Here is a 25,685-nt window from a genome sequence, read left to right as displayed (position 1 = left end):
TTTCCTGCCTTTTGTATTGGGTAATGCTAGCCTCATAAAATGAGTTTGGAAATTTTCCCTCCTCTTCAATTTTTTGGGAGAATTTCAGAAAGCTTGGTATTAGTTCTTTAAATGTTTGGCAGAATTCAGCAGTGAAGTCGTCAGGTCCTGGGCTTTTCTTTGATGGAAGACTTTTTGTTGCTAATTTAATCCTGTTACTTATTACTGATCTGTTCAGATTTTCTATTTCTTCGTGGTTTAATCTTGGTAGGCTATATCTAGGTATGTATCTACTTCTTCTAGGTTATCCAATTTGTTGGCATAGAATTATTCCTAATAGTGTCTTATGATCCTTTGTATTTCTTTGGTATCAGTTGTAAAGTGTCCTCTTTCATTTCTGATTTTATTGGAGTCTTATCTCTTTTTCATTGTAGCTAAAGGTTTGTCAATTTTTGTATATCTTCAAAATACCATCTTTTAGTTTTGTTGATCTTTTCTATTGTTTTTCTAGTCTCTACTTCATTTATGTCTGCTCTGCTCTTTATTTCCTTCCTTTCCCTAGTTTTGAGCTTAGTTTATTCTTGGTTTTCTAGTTCCTTGAGATGTAACCTTAAGTTGTTTACTTGGTTTCTTTCTTTTTTTTGGTATAAGTGATTATTGCTATAAACTTTGCTCTTAGAACTGCTTTTGCTGAATCTTGTAAGTTTTGGTATGTTGTGTCTCCATTTTCATTAGTCTCAAGATATTTTTAATTAAACAAATTTTTTCTTGACCCATTGGTTCTTTAGGAGAATGTTGTTTAATTTCGAAATATTGGTGAATTTTCTGAAATTTCTCTTGTTATTAATTTCTAGTTTCATATCATTGTAGTAGGGAAAAGGCACTTGATATGATTTCATCCTTGTATTTGTTAAGACTTGTTTTGTGACCTATCGTGATCTATTGAACGTTCCATGTGTGCTTGAAGAGAATGTGTATTCTGCTGCTGTTCAGTGAAATATTCTGTATGTGTCTGTTAAATCCATTAGTTCACATCCAGTGTTTTATTTCCAGTTGTTGAAAGTGGGGTACTGAAACCCCCTACTCTTTTTTTTTTTTTTTTTTGAGACAGAGTCTCACTCTGTTGCCAAGGCTGGAGTGCAGTGGTGCGATCTTGGCTTACTGCAACCTCCACCTCCCAGGTTCAAGCAATTCTCCTGCCTCAGCCTCACGAGTAGCTGGGACTACAGGTGCGTGCCACCATGCCTAGCTAATTTTTTTTTGTATTTTTGATAGAGATGGGGTTTCACCATGTTGGCCAGGCTGGTCTCGAACTCTTGACTTCAAGTGATCCACCTTCCTTGGCCTCCAAAAGTGCTGGGATTACAGGTGTGAGCCACCGTGCCCAGCCACCCCTGCTCTTTTTATATTGCAAAATATGTCTCTTCAGATCAGTTAATATTTGCTTTATTATTTAGGTGCTGTGATGTTAGGTGCATATGTATTTACAGTTGTTATATCTTCATAATTAATTGTTCTCTTTACCATTTTGTAATGACCTTTTTTGTTTCATTTTACAGTTTTTTTACTAATGGCTATTTTATCTAAGTATAGTTACATCCACTCTCTTGTTTTCTCTTTGCATGAAATATCTTTTTCCCTCCTTTTCCTTTTCCTGTGTATCCTTACAGGTGAAGTAAATTTCTTGTAGGTAACATATAGTTAGACTTTGTTTGTTTATTCATTCAACCACTATTTCTTTCACTTGAGAATTAGTCCATTGATATTCAAGGTAATTGTCGATAGGTAAAGACTTACTGCTGCCTTTTTTGGTTAACTGTTTTCTAGTTGTTTTGCAAATCTGTATTCCTTTTTTCTCTCTTCCTGTCTTCCTTCTAATTAAACTACTGGTATCCTAATTGGATATTTGATTATTAATTGGTATCCTTTTCTTTCAGTTTGAAGAACTCCCTTTAGCATTTCTCTAGTGGTAGCTTCGATTCCTTAATGTTTTTGTATTTAGTATAGGTTTTTGCTTTGTGGTTATCATAAGGCTTATGTAAAACAATTATAACAGGATGTTTTAAGCTGAAAACTGCTTAACTATGACCACATAAAATAACTCTACACTTTTACTCTACTCCCCTGCCACATTTGATGTTTTTGATATCACAATTTACCTCATATTATATATCCCTTAACAAAGTATTGAAGCTATTATTATATTTAATAGTTTTGTCTTTATTTAATAGTTTTGTGTAAGCCAAACATATAAGTGCCTTATGCACCACCATTACAATTTGAGTATTCTGAATTTGACTGTGTAGTTACTTTCACCAGTAATTTTTATATTTTCATATGTTTTCATGTTACTAATTGGTGTCCTTTCCTTTCAGTTTGAAAAACTCCCTTTAGCATTTCTTGTAAGACAAGTCTGGTGGTGAAGAACCCCCTCAGCTTTTGTTTGTCTGGGAAAGTCCTTATCTCACCTTCATTTCTGAAGGACAACTTTGCCAAGTACTGTATATTTAGTTGGCAGTTTTGTGTTTTGTTCCTTCAGCACTTTGAATATATCATTTATGTTAAGCCTTTCTTGCATTGCTGTAAAGAAATACCTGAGACTGGGTAATTTATAAAGAATAGAGGTTTAATTGGCTCATAGTGCTACATGCTGTATGGGAAGCATGGTGCCAGGAATCTGCTCAGCTTCTGATGAAGCCTCAGGAAGCTTACAATCATGGTGGAAGGTGAAGAGAGTTGATGTATCACATGGTGAGAGCAGGAGCAAAAGAGAGAGTGTGAGGGGAAGTGCCACACATGTGTAAACAACCAGATCTCGCAAGAACTCACCATCGCGAGGACAGCATCAGGCCATGAGGGATCTGCTCCCATGATTTAACCACCTCCCACCTCCAACACTGGGGATTACATTTGAACATGAGATTTGGCAGGGACAGAGATCCAAATCATGTCATTTTTTCATTTTGTCCTGGCCTGTAAGGTTTCTCCTGAGAAATCTGCTGTTAGTAGCCTTTTGGAAACTCCCTTATTGTGGTTTGCTTTTCTCTTTTCTGCTTTAATGGTCCTCTCCTTGTTTTTGATTTTTGACAGTTTAATTATACTATGTCTCAGTGTAGCCTTATTCGGATTGAACTGATTAGAGACTTTTGACCTTCTGGTTCCTGAATATTTATATCTTTCTCCAGATTTGGAAGGTCTTTTTTTTTTTGAGATGGAGTATCACTCTGGTGCCCAGGCTGGAGTGCAGTGGCATGATCTTGGCTCACTGCAACCTCCGCCTCCTGGGTTCAAGAGATTCTCCTGCCTCAGCCTCCTGAGTACCTGGGACTATAGGCGCACACCACCACGCCTGGCTAATTTTTGTATTTTTTAGTAGAGATGGGGTTTCATCATATTGGCCAGGCTGGTCTCGAACTCCTGACCTTGTGATCCGCCCACCTCTGCCTCCCAAATTCCTGGGATTACAGGCGTGAGCCACCGCGCCCAGCCTGGAACGTTTTCTATTGTTATTTCTTTAAATACACCTTCTACTCCTTTGTCTCTCTCATCTCTTTCTATAACTCCTATAACTCAAAGGTTTGCTCCTTTGATGCCATCCTTTAATTCTATACTTCTACATTATTTTTCATTCTTTTTTCTTCTTCTTCCCTTCTGACTGTATATTTTCAAATAATCTGTCTTCAGATTCACAGATTTTTTCTTCTGTGTGATCAGTTCTCTTGTTGACATAGTCTATTGCATTTTTTTTGTTTCATTCATTGCATTTTTCATTGCCAGAATTTCTGCTTTATTTTTTAAATAACTTATCTTTTTAAATTTTTTGTTTTGGTTGCTTGTTTTTCCGATTTAATTGAATTGTTTGTAACTTCTTGAAGCTCCTTCAGCTTCTTTAAACAATTATTTTGAATTCTTTGTCAGGCAGTTCTGATATTTCTTTTTTTTTTTTTTTTTTTTTTTTTTTTGAGGCGAAGTCTCGCTCTGTGGCCCAGGCGGGAGTGCGGTGGCGCAATCTCGGCTCACTGCAAGCTCCGCCTCCCGGGTTCACGCCATTCTTCTGCCTCAGCCTCCCGAGTAGCTGGGACTACAGGCGCCCGCCATCACGCCCGGCTAATTTTTTTGTATTTTTAGTAGAGACGGGGTTTCACCGTGTTAGCCAGGATGGTCTCGATCTCCTGACCTCGTGATCCGCCCGCCTCGGCCTCCCAAAGTGCTGGGATTACAAGCGTGAGCCACCGCGCCCGGCCAGTTCTGATATTTCTTTGTGTTCTTTTGGTGGCATGTCTTCTTTGTTTATCATGTTTCTTAAACTGCCTTATGTTGATGTTTGCACATTTAATGACACACTTGCTGTTTTCAGAAGTATGGGCTAGTTTTGCTGTAGAAAGACCTTCCCCTATGGGGAGGGCTGCTTGCTAGATAGGATGTAGCAGTTCTGGCACCAGTGAGGGTGCCCACTTTGTAGTCTGTGCAGCTCTGTCAACTGAGTTAATTGTTGAAGATTGCAGGGATCCTCAGTATCCAACTCTGGATGTCTGCAGTGGTAGTGAGGGTTGTTGGGGTTTTCAGTGTCAGTGGCTGCTAAGAGCCTCCCAATATTTTTTTCTCCCACAAAGGAAGTTGTGGCTTAGGGGATCCCTGTTGGCACTGAGTCTGCCTTCTGGGTTCAGTGGCAGCAGCGCTGGTGTCTGATAAGTGGTGCCTATGGAGCAGATAGAGCTGAGGCCCAAAACAGGCATACATGGAGGAATTAAAGTTCTGGGATCTGGGACTGTAATGATATTGGTGCCTAGGGTGCAGGTACCCGTACTGCTATATTGGTAATAGAATATGAGGTGAGGATGCTTGTGAGGCAGCCAGGGAAACCAAGAATGGGAACACAGGTGTGCTCAGAGTTATAGCAGCTTCAGTGTCAGGGCAGGGCCTAGCTTTCAATGGCAGCTGAGCCAGTGCCTGGATTGCAGACATGTGCAGTGAGGCTTGGTTGCAGGCCCCAAAGTGCAAACTAGCTTACTATGGTGATGGCTCTGGTGTCTGAGATGTAGGTGGGCCCAGTACGGGCCGTAGAACCTGGGTCTGAGGTGTAGGCATTCTCAGAGTGACCATGGCCCTGGGGTTGGAACACTCACAGGGTTGAGAGACAAAGTGACTCCTTTGCCAAAGCATCTTGACATTGGCCACTTCTTTGTGGAGACAAGATATGCCGCCATGTCTCCCACTCTGGGGTTCCTTGGCAGGAATGGTTGTTGGTCCCCTCACAGTAGCAAGGGAAGCCAGTTTCCTCTGCAGTGCAGGCCACCATTTACCACAGTGGTCCCCACCACGTGGCTGATACTGATAGCCTCTGCCTTTGTTTGCTCCTAGCTATCTCCTGGTTTCTCAGGTATGCCAGGGTCATTATTGATTCTTTTATGTGGCTATTCTCCATTTTCATGCTCCACTGTGTTGCTGCAGATTGTTTAATGGGCCGTTGAGCCCTCTTTGGACTATTTTGGCTTGTGAAGATTTGTCTATATTTGTTTTTTTTAATGGGGGAATGATGGCTGGTATCTCCTACTTAGCCATCTTGATGGCAATACCTCCATGTATTCTGGAGTGTTTTAATTGTTTAAAATTACAAATATTCTTTTGACAGTTATTTTAAAAAAGCTCGAGTTGAGAATTATTCAGATAGAATACCAAAAGCTCCCAGAATGATACTAAATTTTTAATCTTCTATTCTTTTTCTCCATTTTCCTTCCACTTAGAATTACTTTTGAGAAAGTTTCCAATAAAAAATTTTTTCAGGAAAGATGCCCTGCAAATCTAAAATGGGTACAAATATACATGATATTTATTATCAATATGGGTAGGGGTGTGTGTGTGTGTTTACACATCAGAAAAGTGCTTCCAAGCCAAGTTTATACTTACAGATAATTAGTGTCTCAGAATACTTTGTATTCCATTAATTTATATTCACATTATAATAGGAGTCTAAGAACAGTTGGGTGATAGTATCATAGAAAAGTCATCTCCAAACTTTTTTTTTCCTGTAGCTCAACTGTTAAAAAGTTTTGCCCTGACATCCCAATATATGTATACTAATAAGTTATGTGTATGAGCTACAGAACTACAATTATAAATGTTATAAAGCCTATGCAAAATAAAATTTCTAAAATGTCGAAAAACATACATTCTGATCTTTCTTCCCGCCCTTCAGTGAAGACTACTACCATAGCCCTTCATTTAATACGATGTCTCTGGTAATATCCTGATAATGGAATATAATTTTCTCATGTTGTAAACCCATAAGACCAAGGGTAGTTTAGTGGCATATACCATGTTGTCCCTTTATAACCTAAATAGAGATACATATGATATCTTAGTGCTTAGGTATAGCCAAAGAGTTATGGAGTTTGGGAGAAATAGAGGAAAAATTATAGCTATTAATCTTTAAAAGGTAAAAGTACATATTTAATGACAAGCTAAGACTGTATACATAAGAGAAAGATGTATAACTGGGTCTCATAATTGTCTTTCCAGAAGACCTAATTCAGTATAATAATCCAAGAGTTGTGAGACTTGAATTCAGTTTTTGCCAGTTTTGTAAGTTATATACAACAGAAGGAAAAAGCTTGGTTTCTAGGCCTCTTATTTACTGGTCGGGTAGCCTTGGAAGATCTCTGTAAGCTGCTTCACCTGTAGTATTAGGTTAATACTTTCCTTGCTTACTTCACAGGGTTGTGAACTTAAATGTGCCCATAACAAATATACAAATATCAGCTATTCTGTATACAGCAGTAGGAAGTGGCATTATCTTTATGATTTATTGAGTACCTATATTATATATTAACCAAAGTGCTAGGCACATAAGATACAGAGATTAAAAGTATAGAACATAACACCGAAAAGTCACTAGTGCTTATCCTGAGGGATTAAGGATGAGATTTGAAGAGCGATAGAGACTTTAACATTTACTCTGTATTATGTATTGTTTGTTTCGTGTTACAAAGAGCATGATTCATGACTTGTATAATTTTTAAAGGAGAAAAAAGATTACTGGTAATAATTCACATTTATTAAGTGCTTACCATGCATCAAGTAGCCTTCTAAAGGTTTCAGATCTATTGTATGATCCTTAAATAACCCTAGAAGTAGGTTCTTACATAATTTGTAAGACTGTAAAGGGGTCACGAGACCAAAAGGTTTGAGAACTGTCAGGGCCATGCAGTAAGATTTCCATGCAGTTTTTAAGGAGCAGCTGAGGTTGAATATCAATCTGTAAGGCTGTGTGGTCTTTCTGCAGCAAACTGGGCTTAGGACTAGAGCAAGCAGATAGTTTATAGGGTTGAGGGTTTTCAGGTTAACAGTTCAGGATAAGAGAGCAAGGAAGTAAAGGATTTAGGGAAAAGGTGAAATGATTCACAATTGAACTTTAGCTGGACAGAAAGGAAAGTGAGTCTAGAATACTGATGGTTTTATAGAACAGGAAAGAAGAGTGCAAAGACTAGATGACCATAAGGTCTGCTAGTAAATAGAGAAAGCTTGAAGGATAAGGAAATAAATAAGCTGTTTGGCTAAACTGTAGAAATGTAAGTGGTGTTACCCCTCATTTTACAGGTCAGCTCTTATTTTATTAGCCAGGAAACTATGGCTTGTGACACCTGACTTGCCCAGGAGCGGCCAAGCAAATATTTAAGTCTCTAAATGCTGAGTCTAGTCCTCTTTTCACTCTATATAGTGCAGTTGGCTAACTTGTTTGTTTTATAAACACAAAATAGTGTATAAAAGCAAAGTATTTTTATTATTTAAGATTCTTGAAAGAAAATACTTTAAAAATATACATTTTTAATCTCTTTGATCTATACAGATTTCTAAAATACTGGAAGAATTTGATGTTGAAGAACAATCAAGTACCATGTTAGAAAAACGCTTTCCCAACATTAAGGTTATAGAATCTGGCGTAAAGCAACTGAAGAGTGAAGAACACGTAAGATAATTGTTTTCTTAATAACATTTTCCATTGTTGAATCTTGATGAAGTTTTGCCTGCCTTCTTTTCACTCCAGCTCTACTACCACCACCATTTAAGTTTTTAACATGTAAAGTTTAGTGACATTGATTTCCAGTATTATTAGAAAAAATACAGTTTTTGTAAGTTTATTGGAATTATATAATTAGATTTGGGATTTTAGTCTTCACATTTCAAATTACATTAATGTTTATAAAGTGTCCACTGTGTTCTGGATACTGCATTAGGTGCTGGGATGCAGTAGGGTTAATACGAGGTGTCGGCTCCTAGGAACTGTCAGTGTCAAAGGGAATATGAACATGCATACTATAATTATATTGACATATAAAAAACACAGTCGCTGAAATACTATCAAAGCTCTGTTATCAGGGATTAAGGAAGACTTCACAGAGAGAGTAAAATGAGCTGGGTATTAACAGATGAGTGAAATTAAGAGTTCCCCAGGTGGAAAGAGGCATTCCAGGAAGGGGAGATTGAATGTTCAAAGACCCAAAGAAAGGAAAAGAAATATGAAGAATAGAGATGTCAAAGGGATTAGGGTGTGGTTAAGTAAAGGAGATTGGCAGTCAAGGCTAGAAGATAAGTAAGTGAGAACCTGAAGGGTTTTTAATGTCACACTATAAGAAGTTGAGTTTGGGCCGGTGCGTTGGCTCACGCCTGTAATCCCAGCACTTTGGGAGGCTGAGGCAGGCGGATCATGAGGTCAGGAGATTGAGACCATCCTGGCTAACATGGTGAAACCCTGTCTCTACTAAAAATACAAAAAATTAGCCGGGTGTGGTGGCGGGCGCCTGTAGTCCCAGCTACTCGGGAGACTGAGGCAGGAGAATGGCATGAACCCGGGAGGCGGAGCTTGCAGTGAGCCCAGATCGCACCACTGCACTCCAGCCTGGGCGACAGAGCGAGACTCCTTCTCAAAAAAAAGAGAGAAGTTGAGTTTGTTTTATATTTGGGAGAAATTGTAAGGTGATTTTAAGAGCTGGGGCATCAATGATAAAATAGATTTTTTTTTTTTTTTTAAGGAAGATACATCTGATAGGAGTGTTGAGCATGAACAAGTGGCTAGTAGCCCACCAAACTAGAAGGTGGTTATGATAGTCAAAAATTATGTGAAGAGTCAGGAAATTATGTACAGGCTCACGCCTTTAATCCCCAGCACTTTGTGAGGCCAAGGCAGACGGATGGCTTTAGCCAGAAGTTCGACTCTAGCCTGGGCAACATAGCAAAACCCCATATCTACAAAAAATATACAAAAAGTTAATCAGGCATGGTGGCGTGCACTTGTAGTCCCAGCTACTTTGGTGACTGAGGTGGGAAGATCACCTGAGCCTGGGAGTTCAAGGCTGCAGTTAGCTGTAATTGCGCCACTGCACTCCAGCCTGGGCAACAGAGTGAGACCCTGTCTCAAAAAGGATAATAATAATTTTTAAAAAATTGATTTGAAAAATGATGTAAGGTCTGAACTGAGACAGGGACAATGTAGTTGTAAAAAATATCCCAGATTTGAGTGAGATTTCTGCTATAAATTTGGCAGGACTCAATAACCCTTTACATGAGAATGAAGAAGGCAGTCTCAGGAAAGGATGTTGTTAGATGATTTACAGTATCCTCAGATGAGCTTCAGGTAAGATGAGAAGTAGATTTGTACTTGTTTCTATAAGCAGTTCTAATTTATGAGTTCTAGCTCATAAATTAGAGATGTGTTTTATCTCCTTTAGGGATAAAACACATATATACCACATTTGAAACACAAGTAATTTGAGAGAAAAAAGTACTGAATTTTATCAGGAAAAAATAAAAAATCTAAATCCCCAAACCAGATAAGTTTCTAATACTTATAGTGGTATTACATATTCCAAGTAATATATTTGTCAATTTATTTGTAAATTGAGGTGGGCTCTCAAAATATGCTAAGTGGATCGTCAGGGAATTTATGTGTTAGGGCATTTGAATGAATCAGAGTGCTTCCCGTTACCATTTGAAAAATATCCCACATGCAGTGCATGTCTGCCTTCTCTTATCCATTGTCCTTTACATTTTTGTTTTTTTAACAGTTTATTATAATTTCTTTTATTTAACAATCTGGGAAGTTGGCAGCCATCAGCAGTTCTAGTGCTATTTCAGGTGCAGTTGGGAATTCGGGAACTCAGTGGAGCTGTTAGTGTAACGAACTTTGTATGTAAAATACATGCATACGGCCAGGCGCGGTGGCTCACACCTGTAATCCCAGCACTTTGGGAGGCCTTGGCGGGTGGATCACGAGGTCAGGAGGTCGAGACCATCCTGGCTAACACGGTGAAATCCCGTCTCTACTAAAAATACAAAAAAAAATTAGCCAGGCGTGGGGGCGGGCGCCTGTAGTCCCAGCTACTTGGGAGGCTGAGGCAGGAGAATGGCGTGAACCCGGGAGCTTGCAGTGAGCCGAGATCACGCCGCTGCACTCCAGCCTGGGCGACAGAGCGAGACTCCATCTAAAAAAAAAAAAAAAAAAACACATGCGTACTTTTGATAGCACATGTGAAGGTATCTCTCTAAAATTGACCTCATTGGTTTCATTCTCAGCAAACTGAGCTGGGCCACTCAACATGGCTTTTATCATGTCTGATGTTAATGCATGTTCTCTTTTTACAGTAAATTCATGGCCATCAGATGATATCAATTTCACATACCTGGCATCAGGGCCTTCACAGCCACCATAGGTTTTCTCTTCCCCATCCATTTTGTTCTTAGGAAATGCTACTGTGCTTCCCCAGGAACTTCAGTAGTTTCCTAGTGAGGCGAGGACGCAGAGTATGTGGCTCACTTCCGTCTGGAGAAGTGTCCTTTACATTTTTTAGTGAATTAGAGATAGTATGTTTTACTTTCACGTCTCTTGCCAAAAATTTAGCAGTAGCTAATGGAAAGAGTTTTTGTGTTTGTTTGTGCTATTTGTTTTTACAGCAGCTAAATGCAAATTATTTTTTAAGTTTTGTCGGTGCCTGTAATTAACTTTTGTTCTTGTCAGTTGAAATTCTAACCAGATTACTTAAAAGAAGACTTGTATAAAATTTCTATATGGATTATGCTATGCTGGGTTACTGGTTTTATCTATTTGTTATGGAACTGAAGAATTAATTTGAGTTATAAATGTCTCATTGGATGTTAAGTGCTGTGATACAATTTAACAAGGTTTGTAAGTCAAACACTTGGCACAAACATTAACCCCTAAATCATTCGAACAAAGTTGAGCATCTCTCATAGTAGCATGCATTTATGTTTAAATGTTTTCTAAAGGCTACTATTTATATGTGGTTTTTCATTCAGTATTAAAGAACAAAAGCAATAGATCTCTGATATGTAGTTTTAGACCCATTTATGTTATTAATTAATATAAATTTAAAGCCAATACATGCTAGGATTAAAGATTATCATATTTTTTACTTATACTAAAATATACGCCAAAAGCATTTGGTTTGCTCGTAAAGTCATTATTTGTACTTAAGAATATAAGTACTTTTTTTTTAAGCACTTCTAGTCTTTTTAGATTAAGAAGACATACCATAACCTCTTGTTCCACTCACTGCTTTTCTGTACTCATAATAGATATGAAGGTAGGATATGGTTAGAATTACTAGGTCTTGTTACAGTAACTTCCCTTGAGATCAGAAATCTTCATCAAGGCCTGTCACAGGTATAATGAAAATGCTTAATTTAAAAATTTCTTGAAGTTTTGTTTTTAACGTGGGGTCAACATACCTTTTCAACCAACATGGGATTCCCTGAAGTTTAATGCAAAACTTTGTGTGAATGTACCTTTTTATGCCAGGGGAGAAAGACTAGTTTTCAGGAGATCTCAAAATGGTTCATGAGCTTAAAATGATTAAGAATAACTGGATTAGTACATGTATTCTCATGCTTAGTTTTGTAATTGCTATAACAAAGAACTGAGTGCCACCAAGAGGCAACCTTAATATATTATGTTTTGCTTTTGCCTTATTGAATTTTTAGTTTAAAGTGAAATTGTATCCATGTTGATTATGTGTCTCCCTTTTCTTTCATTGTTTGATGTATTTACAGTGCATTGTAACAGAAGATGGCAGTCAGCACGTATATAAGAAACTCTGTCTGTGTGCTGGAGCTAAACCAAAGTTGATATGTGAAGGAAATCCTTATGTATTAGGAATCCGTGATACAGACAGTGCTCAGGTAACATTTTAAGGTTGGATCATGAGAAGGAAAATAAAAGAATTTTCTACATTTGAATTAAAGTGTTCCACTTACAATTCCTAAACTATAATGGCAGAAGGGAAATTTTTGTTTCATGACCAATAAACCACAGAGTGGTTATGTTTTATTCCTGCCAAGTTTTTTTTTTTTTTTTTTTTTTTTTGAAACAGAGTCTCACTCTGTTGCCCAGGCTGGAGTGCAGTGGCGCGATCTCGGCTCACTGCAAGCTCCGCCTCCCAGGTTCACGCCATTCTCCTGCCTCAGCCTCCCGAGAAGCTGGGACTACAGGCGCCTGCCACCACGCCTGGCTAATTTTTTTTTTGTATTTTTAGTAGAGACAGGGTTTCACCATGTTAGCCAGGATGGTCTCGATCTCCTGACCTCGTGATCCACCCGCCTAGGCCTCCCAAAGTGCAGGGATTACAGGCGTGAGCCACTGTGCCTGGCCTATTCCTGCCAATTTTTTATTTTTAGTTGATACTATGTTTTTAAGTTCATGCTGATGTGTTATCAGCGTGAGATAACCCAGATATAATGACTGTGCTGAATATTAACAACTTACATTACACACACATTCGTTACTCCACTTGGGGAATATGTGATTTGCAACCTAAATAATATAACAATTTTTTCCAAAAAGGTAAAGCATATTCAAAATTTACTGATCTTATTCTCCAGCAAAAAAAATTCAAAAGATCTTTGTGGTACAAAATCATGATAGAATCATAGAACAGAAAAGGTCACTTGGCTTATTGTTCTGCCCTAGATAAACTATCCCAATAAGGTGAAACATCTGTTTTTGGAGCATTATACAAATTCCTTTTGGTAATTTAATTTAATTCAGGGCTTATTAACCCTTATTGCCAAGAAGCTCTTCCTGGTTTTACAATACTATGTCTAACCTCAAGTTTGTTGTTCTGTCTCATGACATGATGATTTTGCATTAATATAATTTATATTCTGAAAATTTAATAATATTTTCTTTCAGCCTATTCTCTTAATTAAATAATTAGGAATTGAGAGAAAATTAAAGGAACTTGATTATCTTCTTGTAAACAATTTAAGTTCATATTATCAGAGATTGAGCTCATAACTGTTTCAGCTCGGTCCTCTACATACATGAACTCATTGAATCCTCATGATAATCCTTTGTGACGATTATTACTCCCACTTTACAAATAGGAAACTGAGGTCGAGAGATTAAGTATGTATCTATACTAATTTAGCTATTAAGTTTATCAGATACACAATTTAAAATTGTGCTTTTCACCTCTAGGTCCAGTGCTCTTGCAGATGTTTCTTAAATTGCAGTATCCTCAGTGAAGGACAAACCAAAATAAACTTCGGTTGTTTTTTTCTTGGAGAATTTTAAAGATGTCAACTCAGTGAATATTATAAGTTTGGAGATAAATTTAATATAAACTTAGTAGGAGGGCCAGATGTCATTCTGAAGCAATGAGACTATTCTATACGTTTGAAAGTGCCCAAAGAATTACCACTGGGTTCTCTCTTTTTTTTTTTTTAATATATATATATTTATTATACTTTAAGTTCTAGGGTACATGTACACCAAGTGCAGGTTTGTTACATATGTATACATGTGCCATGTTGGTGTGCTGCACCCTTTAACTCGTCATTTACATTTACCACTGGCTTCTTTAAGCTGATTGTGATCTTTTTTTTCTGGGGGGTGGAGGCATCAATGTATCTGTCTTAGAATGTTAATAACATTTTTTGTTTTAGTAAAAGTTTGACATTATTGGGTGCGTGCTACTCCTACCAGCTTTGTCTGTGTCATCTCACATAATCCTTACAGAAACATTAGGATATATAGTCCCTTATTTCCATTTGTAGTTGAAGGACCTGAGGTGCAGATAGGGTAAGCAACTTGCCCAAAGTCATTCAGTTAGTAATTGCTAGAGCCAGTGCTTCCAGAGTCTGTGCTCTTAACCACTATGCTGCTGAGCTTCTCATTCCTAGAAGTTTTAAGTGTTGAGTAACTCTAGGGAAACGGAGAGTCTAGGTGAAAAGAAAGAGTAATTGATTTGGTCAAATAATTGGGAATGTGGTAAGTTAATAGTGCCTCCTGCTGAAATTCTGAAGTACTGTAAATATAATGACCTAAAAGGAAAGGAAAATCAGGAGAGGCATTGCTATAAAGGCAGCTTGGGATAAAGCATAAAGGGGGACTTTTGTTATATTAATTGAGAGGATGTACCCTGATACAGTGGGAAAGTGAGATTCATTTTTTTTCCTTTACAAATTCAATAAAATATTTACATTTTTAGAATATTATCAAAGCCTCAAATTTCAGATTATTGCCCACTATTACAAAATACTACCTCATTATTTTCTTTTTAACATAGGAATTTCAGAAACAGCTTACTAAAGCTAAAAGAATAATGATCATAGGGAACGGTGGTATTGCACTTGAGTTAGTGTAAGTATATATTTTTAAATATGATAACATATTTAAATTGTTTAAAAGTAATTTGTTTTTAAATTAAACAATTGCTTTGTGATTCTTGTGATTTGTTGGCAGACTGGAAAATGTTTTTTATTCTGAAAATCAAAGATAAATATAATTTTCATATGTTTTCAAGGGGAAAAATCCGCCATATTTTTTTAGCTCTTGTGGAATCCGTAATTGTAGAAATTTTATTATAAAATATATATGTTTTGGGAATGCTTTAGGTCTCAAGGTGATTGGCCAAATTTGGCCCATAAATGTGTTTTATAAGTATATTTTATGTTTAAAAATAATTCAAATATTTACACCTTTTGAGATTTCTAGTGATAGCCCTCACCACTTTTTATTGCTTATATGATAAATCCTGCTTCACTCATTTATGTTACCTGTCTGGCCAGTGTAACCCAAAATGTTTGTGACTCCTGTTTTAGGATATGTGGTTCTTGCAGCTCTTTTTTTTGGTAGCTTGGGAAATGTGAACACATTAATTAATTTTCATCTTAAGACGATATTACGAGTTCAAAAACCATTGAGAAATATCCTGCTGTGTCCTGCAGAAGATTGATTCACTTCATGATTTTATCCTCTAGCAGATGATTGACATGAAATAGTCTGGATCTTTTTCAGGCCATAAAGTTGGGTCAAACCACAAAGAGGACAAATTTGAATCAAAATAAGGACTCTGCCAAAGCCATATCTTTGCTCACTTGCATTCAATCCAACTCTCAGACTAGGTTTTTGCCCCTCTTTTAGAGGATGATCTCACCCAGTGGAAGCCTGTAAGAGTTCTTAAATTGCCTGAGTACTGTGGGTAACAGTCATTGTTGTTATTATGAAGTTTGTGGCATTGTATGGAGAAATACAGAGAAAGGGTCAAAACCAAAATGTGGGCCAAGAGGGAAGAGGTATAGATTTATTGTAAATGGGGCTTCAAATCCTTGTGTATAATATAAACATGCCAGATTTTCTCTATCAGCTGTCACCAAAGTATCACTTACTATTATTATAATTGTTACTTACATTTAAAAATTTTATGTTCAAAAATGTTCAGAGTCTTACATTTAATCCTATTCATCATTTTCTTTAGGTTGGAGATTGAAGACTATATAATTGGATAAAACTCACAGTTTTGTATTTAGTAAGCTCTTTGGTAATTAAAAATGAACCCACATAATGTTATTCTCTGACTTCAGGTCTGCTGCATGATTAGGTCTTTGTCTCTCGTGAAACTTGGCATACCCATACCCTTTCTACACTGTGTTTCAGTGAAACTAATACTAATGTTCTTCATTATACATTTATTTCAGTTATTATCTGTTTTCTCCTTTCTAAGTGTAAGTTAATCCTTTCCTTTTCAAACAGACACTGTTTTTCATAACTTCACAAAACCACAATATCTCATTGTCTGTTTTTGTAGTCATTTTCAAAATGAAAGCAGTATTTCCCCTCTGTGTGATACTAATCGTCAAACTTGTGCATCTTGCTGAGAACATAGTTCAAGTCAGGAAAAGAGGATTAGAAGGTGTCCTAGGAGGTAGAGCAAGTACTGAAGTTTCTTGTGGTTACTTGTAATAACTTTGTCTGCTAGTCGGTCATCAGTATGTTAAACTGCACTGATAGGTGTTATAGTGTAATATTACTTTAAATTTAAAAATGGTAATATAGAGAAATTCCCAGTTTTTCAAAAAGAAAGCATTACGTGATAACTGTATGCCTGTGTGTAAATTGAAATACAAACTTTATTATCAAATTTGTGTGTATTCCACTTTCCACTGGTCAGTAATGCTGTATGACCAGAGTAACATAAAATAGAATGTTCACCCAATAATCTTCTATGTTTACTGACATAGAAGAGCTGGAAAAACGAAGACTTATTAGATGAAGTATGGAGTTCCTTATCACCATATGTTGAAAAGTATGAATATCAAGTGACCTGGATTCAGATGTACTAAACCTTTTTTCGTAATCTGTTTATTGATTAGTCTTGAAAAGTCGTGTAACCTAACTATGTTATATCAGTCTGTGAAATAAAGATGGCAATACTTTGTACCGTAAAGAAATGTGAAAAATTAATACCTTAACTTTTTACAGTATTTTATTAGTATCGCAAGTTTAGATAAAATCCTGTTATAGTTAGGATGGCCATATATCTTGTTTGTCTGGGACTGTCTCCATTTCCACCAGTTGTACCAAAAATGATTATTAGTAGCAGATAGTATCCCAGGTTAGGTGATAAACTATGTGATCACCTTAATTATAATGGACTTCAGGGACTTTGTGAAATGAATATTGTTAGGAAAACCACTTCTTAGTATCTAAACCTAGAATGAAATATCACATGCCCATTACCTTACATTAGTGGTAAATAGTAATAGAAGGTGGCTTATATATACCATGTCCATTCTTTCCTTCCTCTAAGATCCTTGATCCTTGATCTTGATCCTTAAGATTTTTAGCTTATAACTCTGATTCTTTCCACTTTCTATCCCCTTCCATAATGTGCTTTGAAGATATAAAAAGTTGTTACCAAATAAGTGACTGATTCTCAATATTATAGCTATGTACCATCCATCCATTACTTGATTACACTATAACCAGATTTTTTAAAAAGCACTGCTTACCCCTGGGGGCCATTCATATAATAAGTGTATTGTAGAAATTGAACATTTTCTAATGATGTACATTGTAATGAAATTTTACTTGATATTCAGTACATGTATTTGTCACTTAAAGGTTCTTTCTGTAAACTGCTTCAGATTCTTTTACTATTCAATTTTTAATTCTTAATATCTGTAAAGAACGTTAATATTCCTCTTTATAATCAATCTTTTCCAGTTAGCCTTAAAAATGTATTCCCTACTTTTGCTTCAGGAGATCATTATTTGCAAATGCAAAGATTTTTTACTTAGACTTTTGAAATCACTCTTAGTAACTTTAATATTGTTTTTAGGTATGAAATTGAAGGCTGTGAAGTGATTTGGGCCATTAAAGATAAAGCTATAGGGAATACTTTCTTCGATGCAGGAGCAGCTGAATTCTTGACTTCAAAGCTCATTGCTGAAAAATCAGAGGCTAAAATTGCACATAAAAGAACCAGATATACAACTGAAGGTAAGGGTAGCACCTAGCTCATTAATTCTCATACAAAACTTTTTTAAAACCATATAGAAAAGGGCTACAAGAAAATTTAATAAAATAAATTTTGGAAATAGTAATATGGATATTTATGTATCTTTACATGAAGTTTTCAGATTTTCTATTTTATATATATGTACGTATTTTATATATATATATATATAATTAAAACAAGAAATTTAAAATAAATTGAATAACTCAGCCCATCTGCATCTTTGCAAACAGATACTGCATTTGGGCAATACCTGAAGAAGTTTTGTAAAAAATGCAATGAGTTGAAAAACTAATACAAACTTCATATTTTTTTAAGTTTGATAGCTTTGAAAAACTTTTAGATTATAAAATTAAACAAGAGTTTTGTACATTTTGGAGGTGCTAAAAATAGACAAAATTATAAAAATTTGAAGGCTAATTTTCTTACCCTTCCAGTTAACCAGTGTAACATCCAAAACGTAAGTTGAGTGTGTTTATACTCAACACACAATTGAAAGATTATCTCTTTTGTAACTCTACATCAGAAAAATATTAAAATAATGACTAAAATGATTAATATAGATAACATAGGTTAGTCATGCTGTAATGTATGTATATATATGAATCATTACATTGCCTAAATAAAAACTTCAGAACACTAACATATTTCTCTACCTGGTAATTTTTATATTATTTAATTTCATCTCTTCAGGAAGGAAAAAGGAAGCTAGAAGCAAATCTAAAGCAGATAATGTAGGCAGTGCATTGGGACCAGATTGGCATGAAGGCTTGAATCTTAAAGGAACAAAAGAGGTATCTTTTCATATACTAATTGGTCATGTCTAAATGTAATTTTAAATTCTTGAACCATTTATTAAAGACTGGTAATAAATATATAGTCAACGAACTGCTAGGTCACTTTACTTAAAATCCATAGTGTTAGGAAAAGACCTCCAATGCAGTTGGTCCATTTGGCCACCAAAGAAAACTGAATGTCAAAGCATCTAAGACTGGATCTCAGCCTACGTTTTAACTCTTGAGGTGTGATACTGTAATATATATACAGTCATACCTTGGAGTATTGCAGGTTCAGTCCAAGACCATCAGAGGAAATGATATATCACAATAAAGTGAGCCACACAAATTTTTCAGTTTCCCAGTGCCTACAAAAGTTATGTTTATAACATACTGCAGTCTATTAAATGTGCATTAGCATTGTGTCTAAAAATACAATGCACATACGTTAATTTAAAGATACTTTATTGCTTAATATGCTAACAATCATCTGAGCCTTCAGCAAATCATAATCTTTTTTTGGTGGAAAGTTTTCCCTCAGTATTGGTGGCTGATGACTCATCAGGGTGGTGCTTGCTGAAGGTTTGGGTGGCTGTGGCAATTTCTTAAAATAACAAGTTTGCCCCATCAATTGACTCTTCCTCTCATGAAAGACTTCTCTGTAGCATGTGAAGCTGTTTTATAGCATTTTGTCCAGAGTAGAAGTTCTTTCAAAAGTCAATTCTCTCAAACTCTGCTACTGCTTTACCAACTAAGTATATATAATATTTTAAATCCTTCATCATTTCAGCAATACTCACAGCATCCTCACCAGAAGTAAACTCCATCTCAGATAACTACATTCTTTGCTCATCCATGAGAAACAACAACTCATCTTTTCAAATTTTATCATGAGATTGTAGCAATGTAGTCTCATCTTCAGGATTCATTTCTAATTATAGTTCTTTTGTTATTTCCACCATATCTGCCTTTCTCCATTGAAATCTTGAATCCCTCAAAGTCATCCGTGAAGGTTGGAATAAACTTCTTTCAAGCTCTTGTTAATGTTGATATTTTGACTTACTCCCTTGAATCATGAATGTTCTTAATAACATCTAGAATGGTGAATTCTTTCCAGAAGGTTTTCAATGTACTTTTCCCAGATCCATCAGATGCATCACTATCTGTGGCAGCTATAGCCTTATGAAATGCATTTCTTTAATAAGACTTGAAAGTAAGAATTACTCCTGGATCCACGGGCTGCAGAATGGATATAGTATTAGCAGGCATGAAAACAACATTCATCTCCTTGTGCATCTCTGTCTGAGTTCTTGGGTGACCAAATGCCTTGTCAATGAGTGTAGTATTTTGAAAGGAATCTTTTTTTTTTTTTTTTTTTCTGAGCAGTAGGTCTCAACGGTGGGCTTCAAATATTTAGTAAACTATGTAAACAGATGTGCTGTGTATTACTCCATTCTCACAGTGTATAAAGAAATACCTGAGAGTAGGTAATATTTACAAAGAAAAGAGGTTTAATTGGCTCATGGTCCCACGGGCTGTACAGGAAGCATGACTGGGGAGGCCTCAGGAAACTTTCAATCACGGGGGAAGGGGAATTATGCACTTCTTACATGGCCAGAGCAAGAGGAAGAGAGACAAGGGGGCTGGTGCCACATACCTTTAAACAACCAGATCTCATGAGAACTCTATCATGAAAACAGCACTAAGGATGGTGCTAAACTATTAGAAACTGTCCCCATGATCCAGTCACCTCCCACCAGGCCGTACCTCCAACACTGGGGATTACAATTTGATATGAGATTTGGGTGGAGAACCAGGCCCAAACCATATCATGCTGTCATCCAGGCTTTGTTGTTCCATTTACAGAGGACAGGCAGGGTAGATGTAGTATAGTTCTTAAGGGCCCTAGAACTTTCACAGTGGTAAATAGGCATTGGCTTCAACTTCAAGTCACCAGTTACATTATCCCCTAACAGGAGAGTCTGCCTGTCCTTTGAAGCCAGGCATTGACTTCTCCTCTATAGTTGTGAAGGTCCTAGATAGCATCTTTTTCCACTGGAAGGCTGTTTCATGTACACTGAAAATCTACTGTTTAGTGTAGCCACATTCATCAGTTATCAATTGTATTTTTTTGTTGTAGAGATGGCTTCTTTCCTTAAACATCATGAACCAACCTCTGCTAGCTTCAGCCTTTTCTTCTGTAGCTTCCTCACTTCTCTCAGCCTTTACAGAATTGAAAACAGTTAGGGGCTTACTCTGGGTTAGGCTTTGGCCTAAGGGAATGTTGTGGCTGATTTGATCTTCTCTCCACACCACTAAAACTTTCACCATGTCAGCAAGAAGACTGTTTCGCTTTCTCATCATTCATGTGCTCATTGGAATACCACTTTAGATTTTCTTCAAGAATGTTTCCTTTGCATTCACAATTTGGCCATCTGTTCAGGGCAAGAGGCCTGGCTTTCCACGTGCCTTCCTCAATAACCCTAATAATCATTGCTACCTTTTGATTTAAAGTGAGAGATGCGTGATCCTTACTTTCACTTGAACACTTAGAGGCCACTACAGAGTAACTGATTGCCCTGGTTTCAATATTCTTGTGTCTCCGGCAATAAGGAGGCCCAAGGAGAGGGAGAGACATAGGACAACAGCTGGTTGATGGAGCAGTCAGAACACAGAACATTTATCGATTAAGTTCACTGTGTTAGATGGGTGTGGTTCATGACACCCCAAGACAATTACAGTAGTACATCAAAGATTACTAATCACAGATCACCATAAAAGATCTAATAATGATGAAAACTGAAATATTGCAAGAATTACCAAAATGTGACAGAGACACAAAGTGAGCACATGCTATTGGAAGAATGGCACTGATAAGACTTGCTTGATGTGGGGTTGTCACAAACCTTCAATTTGTAAAAAACACTATCTGCAAAACAATAGTGAAGCACAATAAAATGTGCCTGCAGTTTTCTGGCACACAACTCCTAAAATTTTTGGCATCTCCAAAGTGATGTGTCCTTTTGTATGCTAACGAGTTGACTGGTTAGCCCCTAGGTGGCTTCAGAATGGGGACTGGTCACAGGAAAGACCAAGGCATGATTAGAGTTTAGACTTTCCAACCTACAGGAAGGGAAAGGGGTTGAAGGTTAAGCCAATCACTAGCAGCCAGTGATTTAATCAGTCACCTACATAACACAGTTTCCATGAAAACCCAAAAGGACTGGGTTTGGAGAGCTTCTGGATAGCTGAACATGTGGAAGTTGCTAGAGGGTGGTCTATCTGGAGAGGGCATAGAAGCTTCATGCCCCTTCTTATATGCTTTGCCCTATGTATTTGTTCGTCTGTTTCTTCGTGACATCCTTGATAATAAACCAGTAAATATAAGTAAAGTGTTTCCCAAAATTCTGTGAGATATTCTAATAAATTAATTGAACCTAAGAAAGGGGCTCATGGGAGCCCCTCGATTTATGGTTGGTTAGTCAGACCAACTGGTAAAACACCCAGGGCTTGCAATTGGTATTGGAAGTGGAAGACAGTCTTGTGAGATTGATCCCTCAACCTGTGGGACCTGATGCTATCTCCAGGTAGATAATAACATCAGAACTGAATTGAATTAGAGGACAGCCAGATGGTGTCCTGTGCAGAATTAATTGTTTGCTTAGTGTGTAGAAAACACCCCACACACATTTGGTTGCAGAAGTATTCTGTGTTGTGAGAGTATAGTAGGAGAAACTGAGTTTGTTTTTTCCTATATCCTCAGATCAGGGATAGAGCTTTCTATACCCAGACTACAGTGAATACTCCTGTCCTATTTTAAATTAATCTTTTCTCAAAGGTCACTTCAGATGCATGCAGTAAACTTATAAAAGTTATTAGATGGATTAGAAATACACACTTAATATCCTAATTGGATAAGGAGATGATTTGCTTTTCCTCATTTTGTTAGATATTTTGATTTTTTAATAGTTGTTAAAAGGCTGTGAAATCTAAATGCTGTAAGAAGCACGCATGCAGTCCTTCGTTACTCTGTGTGATTTCTTTAGAGCATTGGTTTTTGGCTTTCAGTAGGTAGGAGGGGGGCTGGCTGCACGGTGTATCTAATTTTTGTGATGGAAATTATACAAAGTCCTTTCCGCACCTTCAGATCCTAATATTAATTATATTTTTAACCTGAGAACTTCAACAGTTTAATTCAATACGCATTTATTGAGTATTTACCACCTACGTGGGACTTTATTAATGTTCAGGGATACAACAATAAGTCAGAACTGACCTGAAAAAAATTTTATAGTCCATAACTATAGTCATTTTTTAAATTTTTATTTATTTATTTATTTATTTATTTATTTATTTATTTATTTATTTTTTTGAGACAGAGTCTCACTCTGTCACCCAAGCTGGAGTGCTGTGGTATGATCTCGGCTCACTGCAACCTCTGCCTCCCGGGTTCAAGCGATTCTCCTGCCTCAGCCTCCCGAGTAGCTGGGACTACAGGTGCACACCACCAGGCCTGGCTAATTTTTTAATTTTAGTAGAGATGGTTTCACCATATAGGCCAGGCTGGTCTTGAACTCCTGACCTCAGGTGATCCACCTGCGCCTCGGCCTCCCAGAGTGCTGGGATTACAGGCGTGAGCCACTGCGCCCAACAACTACTGTAATTTTTAAAAAATACATTTGTAATTATCAATGAGGCCTAGGCTAAAAAGCATTCCCTCGATGCTATCTGCTAATGCAGCTACCAGATCTCTTAAGTTACTGAATGAATTTTTGTTCACTCCTTTCATGTGCATAGAGAGACTTATTTTAGGGCACCCAATGTGGTTTCATTTATATTATAAGAATTATGTTTTCCATATGTTTGTACAAGTATATGTTTTTTCTTCATCATTAGTAACCCAGGTTATTCTTTCTGCAAGTATTATGCTAACCAGTATTTTCTTAATTTTAGTTTTCTCATAAGATTCACCTTGAAACTGTGTGTGAAGTAAAGAAAATCTACCTTCAGGATGAGTTTAGAATTTTGAGGAAAAAGTCCTTCACTTTTCCAAGAGACCATAAGTCAGTTACAACTGATACAGGCAAGTAATGAAATAAGAAAAAATATATATAACCACCTAATTAAAAGGAAAACGATTTAATCCTGCTGTGTTATATTAAAAATAACTTCATATTTCCATATAAAATTTAAACATGAAAAGTAAAAAAACCATAATTTAATAACATTAACTCACTTCATTTCACTATCTGTTGTTTCTAGTAAATTAAATCGTATAGGGCATTACATCTTACATAGAGCTGAGTGTTTTGACCAACAATCAGAATATATTATAAATCAAAATAAAACAAAAACCTAGAGCTCTTAAAGGTGACATGATTTCACCCAAATCAGATTGAAAATGTATATTTTTGGGACTAAGATGCAGCTCTCCTAACTCCAATTCCACAACTCCTGTGAGAATTGCCATGATTTGTAGAAATACACTCAGTTAACTAGCATATGAAATATTCTACTGTTCTGAATTCTTTGAATTTTTCCATAGGAAAGGGGAATTTGAATATGAGTAGTGAGGGAAGACACCTAGTTGAACTAAACACTTAAGTGGAGTGTAAAGTATTACAAAAGATTTTTAGAGAAATAATTTAGAAATAATTTAAATGTACTTTGTCAAAATTTATGTGTCCAAATTTGAAGGAAAAACATTTAAAATGCCATGGTTTTAAAATTATACCCAAACGAAATGATGCTAATTGCATTAAAATTGCTTTAGCAAATATGCCTCATAATAATTGCTGAGGAGTGTGTTACAAAGTTATCTCTTGCCTTTCTTTTTCTTTCTTTGTTTCTAGTCATTGTAGTCACATACACTGCTGTGGTGATGGTTCCATTTGCAAATAAAGTCTGTTTTTTTGGTTTTTTTTCTTAAAGAGATGTGGCCTGTCTATGTGGAATTGACCAATGAAAAGATATATGGCTGCGATTTCATTGTCAGTGCTACAGGAGTTACACCAAATGTAGAACCTTTTCTCCATGGTAACAGTGTAAGGTGAAATTTTTTTGTCCAGCTGTGAATATATTTGAAGTATTTTTGTGAAGATCTCTAATTCTCAGACATGAATAATTATTATTTTAGTGTACAACTGTAACTTAACATGGTTGGAAACAGTTTGGTTAAAACATTGTCTTGATTTACAGTATTTTTTACTGCTTAAAATCCTTACATAGTTATATCCTGGCATAAGCGTCATCAGTAATGGTTTATAATGTACAGTTTATTTATCTAAATGTTGGTAAGAGACTGACACCTCCCGTGACTTCTCAGAAATGATTCTTTTAGAGAAACCATCTTGTATTTTTTGCTTTTCAGCACTTGAAGCTTACAAAAAAAAAAAAGAATATTCTTGTAGTTATGGATAAGGTAGTCACATGGTTATTGGATACTTTTCATGTTGAAATTCTGACAGTTTTATGGATCAGTCTTAGTTGGAATTTGATCCATGGAAATTCAGCTCAGGTGTCTAAACTTTGCTGATATTTTTCATTTTCTCATTAAAGATGAGCATGCAAAGTGTAACAATTTAATTTGTTCTTTTACTTTAAAATGGAAAAAGTCGTTTCATTTTTCTTAACACTTAACACTTATGAGGAACGTTGTTTAGTTTGATCTAGGAGAAGATGGTGGCCTGAAAGTGGATGATCATATGCACACATCCCTTCCTGATATCTATGCTGCCGGTGACATCTGTACTACATCCTGGCAGCTGAGCCCAGTCTGGCAGCAGGTAAGCTAGCATATATGATCATATGTTTTTATCAGAGATTCTGTCTGAAAATAAAGCGGTTGTTACCAACAAATCCAACTTCTGGTTTTCCAACTTTTCTGCTTAAGTAGGAAGCTAGCACAGAGTTGTTATATATATTTAAAAAAAAAAAACTAGAATATTTCCCTGTTTGGTAAGTTATCATTATAATGGTAGACTGAGACATCTTTTAATTTAAAAGAAATTATGGGCTATTACTTTGTTTTTCATTCTTACCTGCTTATCAGCACTGTCCAGGAGAACTTTCTGTGATGATGGAAATGTTTAATTCCTCACCATCTAGTCAGGTAGCCAGC

General features: G+C 36.4%; 1 protein-coding gene and 1 pseudogene across 1 annotated transcript in view; one reads left to right on the top strand and one right to left on the bottom strand.

Annotated features, from left to right (window-relative positions):
• PYROXD1 (pyridine nucleotide-disulphide oxidoreductase domain 1) overlaps window positions 1-25,685 on the top strand; it is a 38,026-nt gene that overhangs the window by 4,289 nt on the left and 8,052 nt on the right. The window contains exons 3-10 of the mRNA XM_019038862.3: window positions 7,826-7,945; window positions 12,043-12,171; window positions 14,559-14,632; window positions 17,613-17,773; window positions 18,483-18,583; window positions 23,519-23,648; window positions 24,497-24,609; window positions 25,228-25,350. Of these exons, the coding sequence (XP_018894407.1) occupies window positions 7,826-7,945; window positions 12,043-12,171; window positions 14,559-14,632; window positions 17,613-17,773; window positions 18,483-18,583; window positions 23,519-23,648; window positions 24,497-24,609; window positions 25,228-25,350 (951 nt within the window). The remainder of the gene's footprint in view (window positions 1-7,825; window positions 7,946-12,042; window positions 12,172-14,558; window positions 14,633-17,612; window positions 17,774-18,482; window positions 18,584-23,518; window positions 23,649-24,496; window positions 24,610-25,227; window positions 25,351-25,685) is intronic.
• LOC101129495 (elongin-C-like) lies at window positions 10,061-10,705 on the bottom strand (annotated as a pseudogene).

Source organism: Gorilla gorilla, chromosome 10 (genome assembly GCF_029281585.2).
Source record: "Gorilla gorilla gorilla isolate KB3781 chromosome 10, NHGRI_mGorGor1-v2.1_pri, whole genome shotgun sequence".
NCBI lineage: Eukaryota > Metazoa > Chordata > Mammalia > Primates > Hominidae > Gorilla > Gorilla gorilla.
This window is presented reverse-complemented; position numbering and strand designations above follow the sequence as displayed.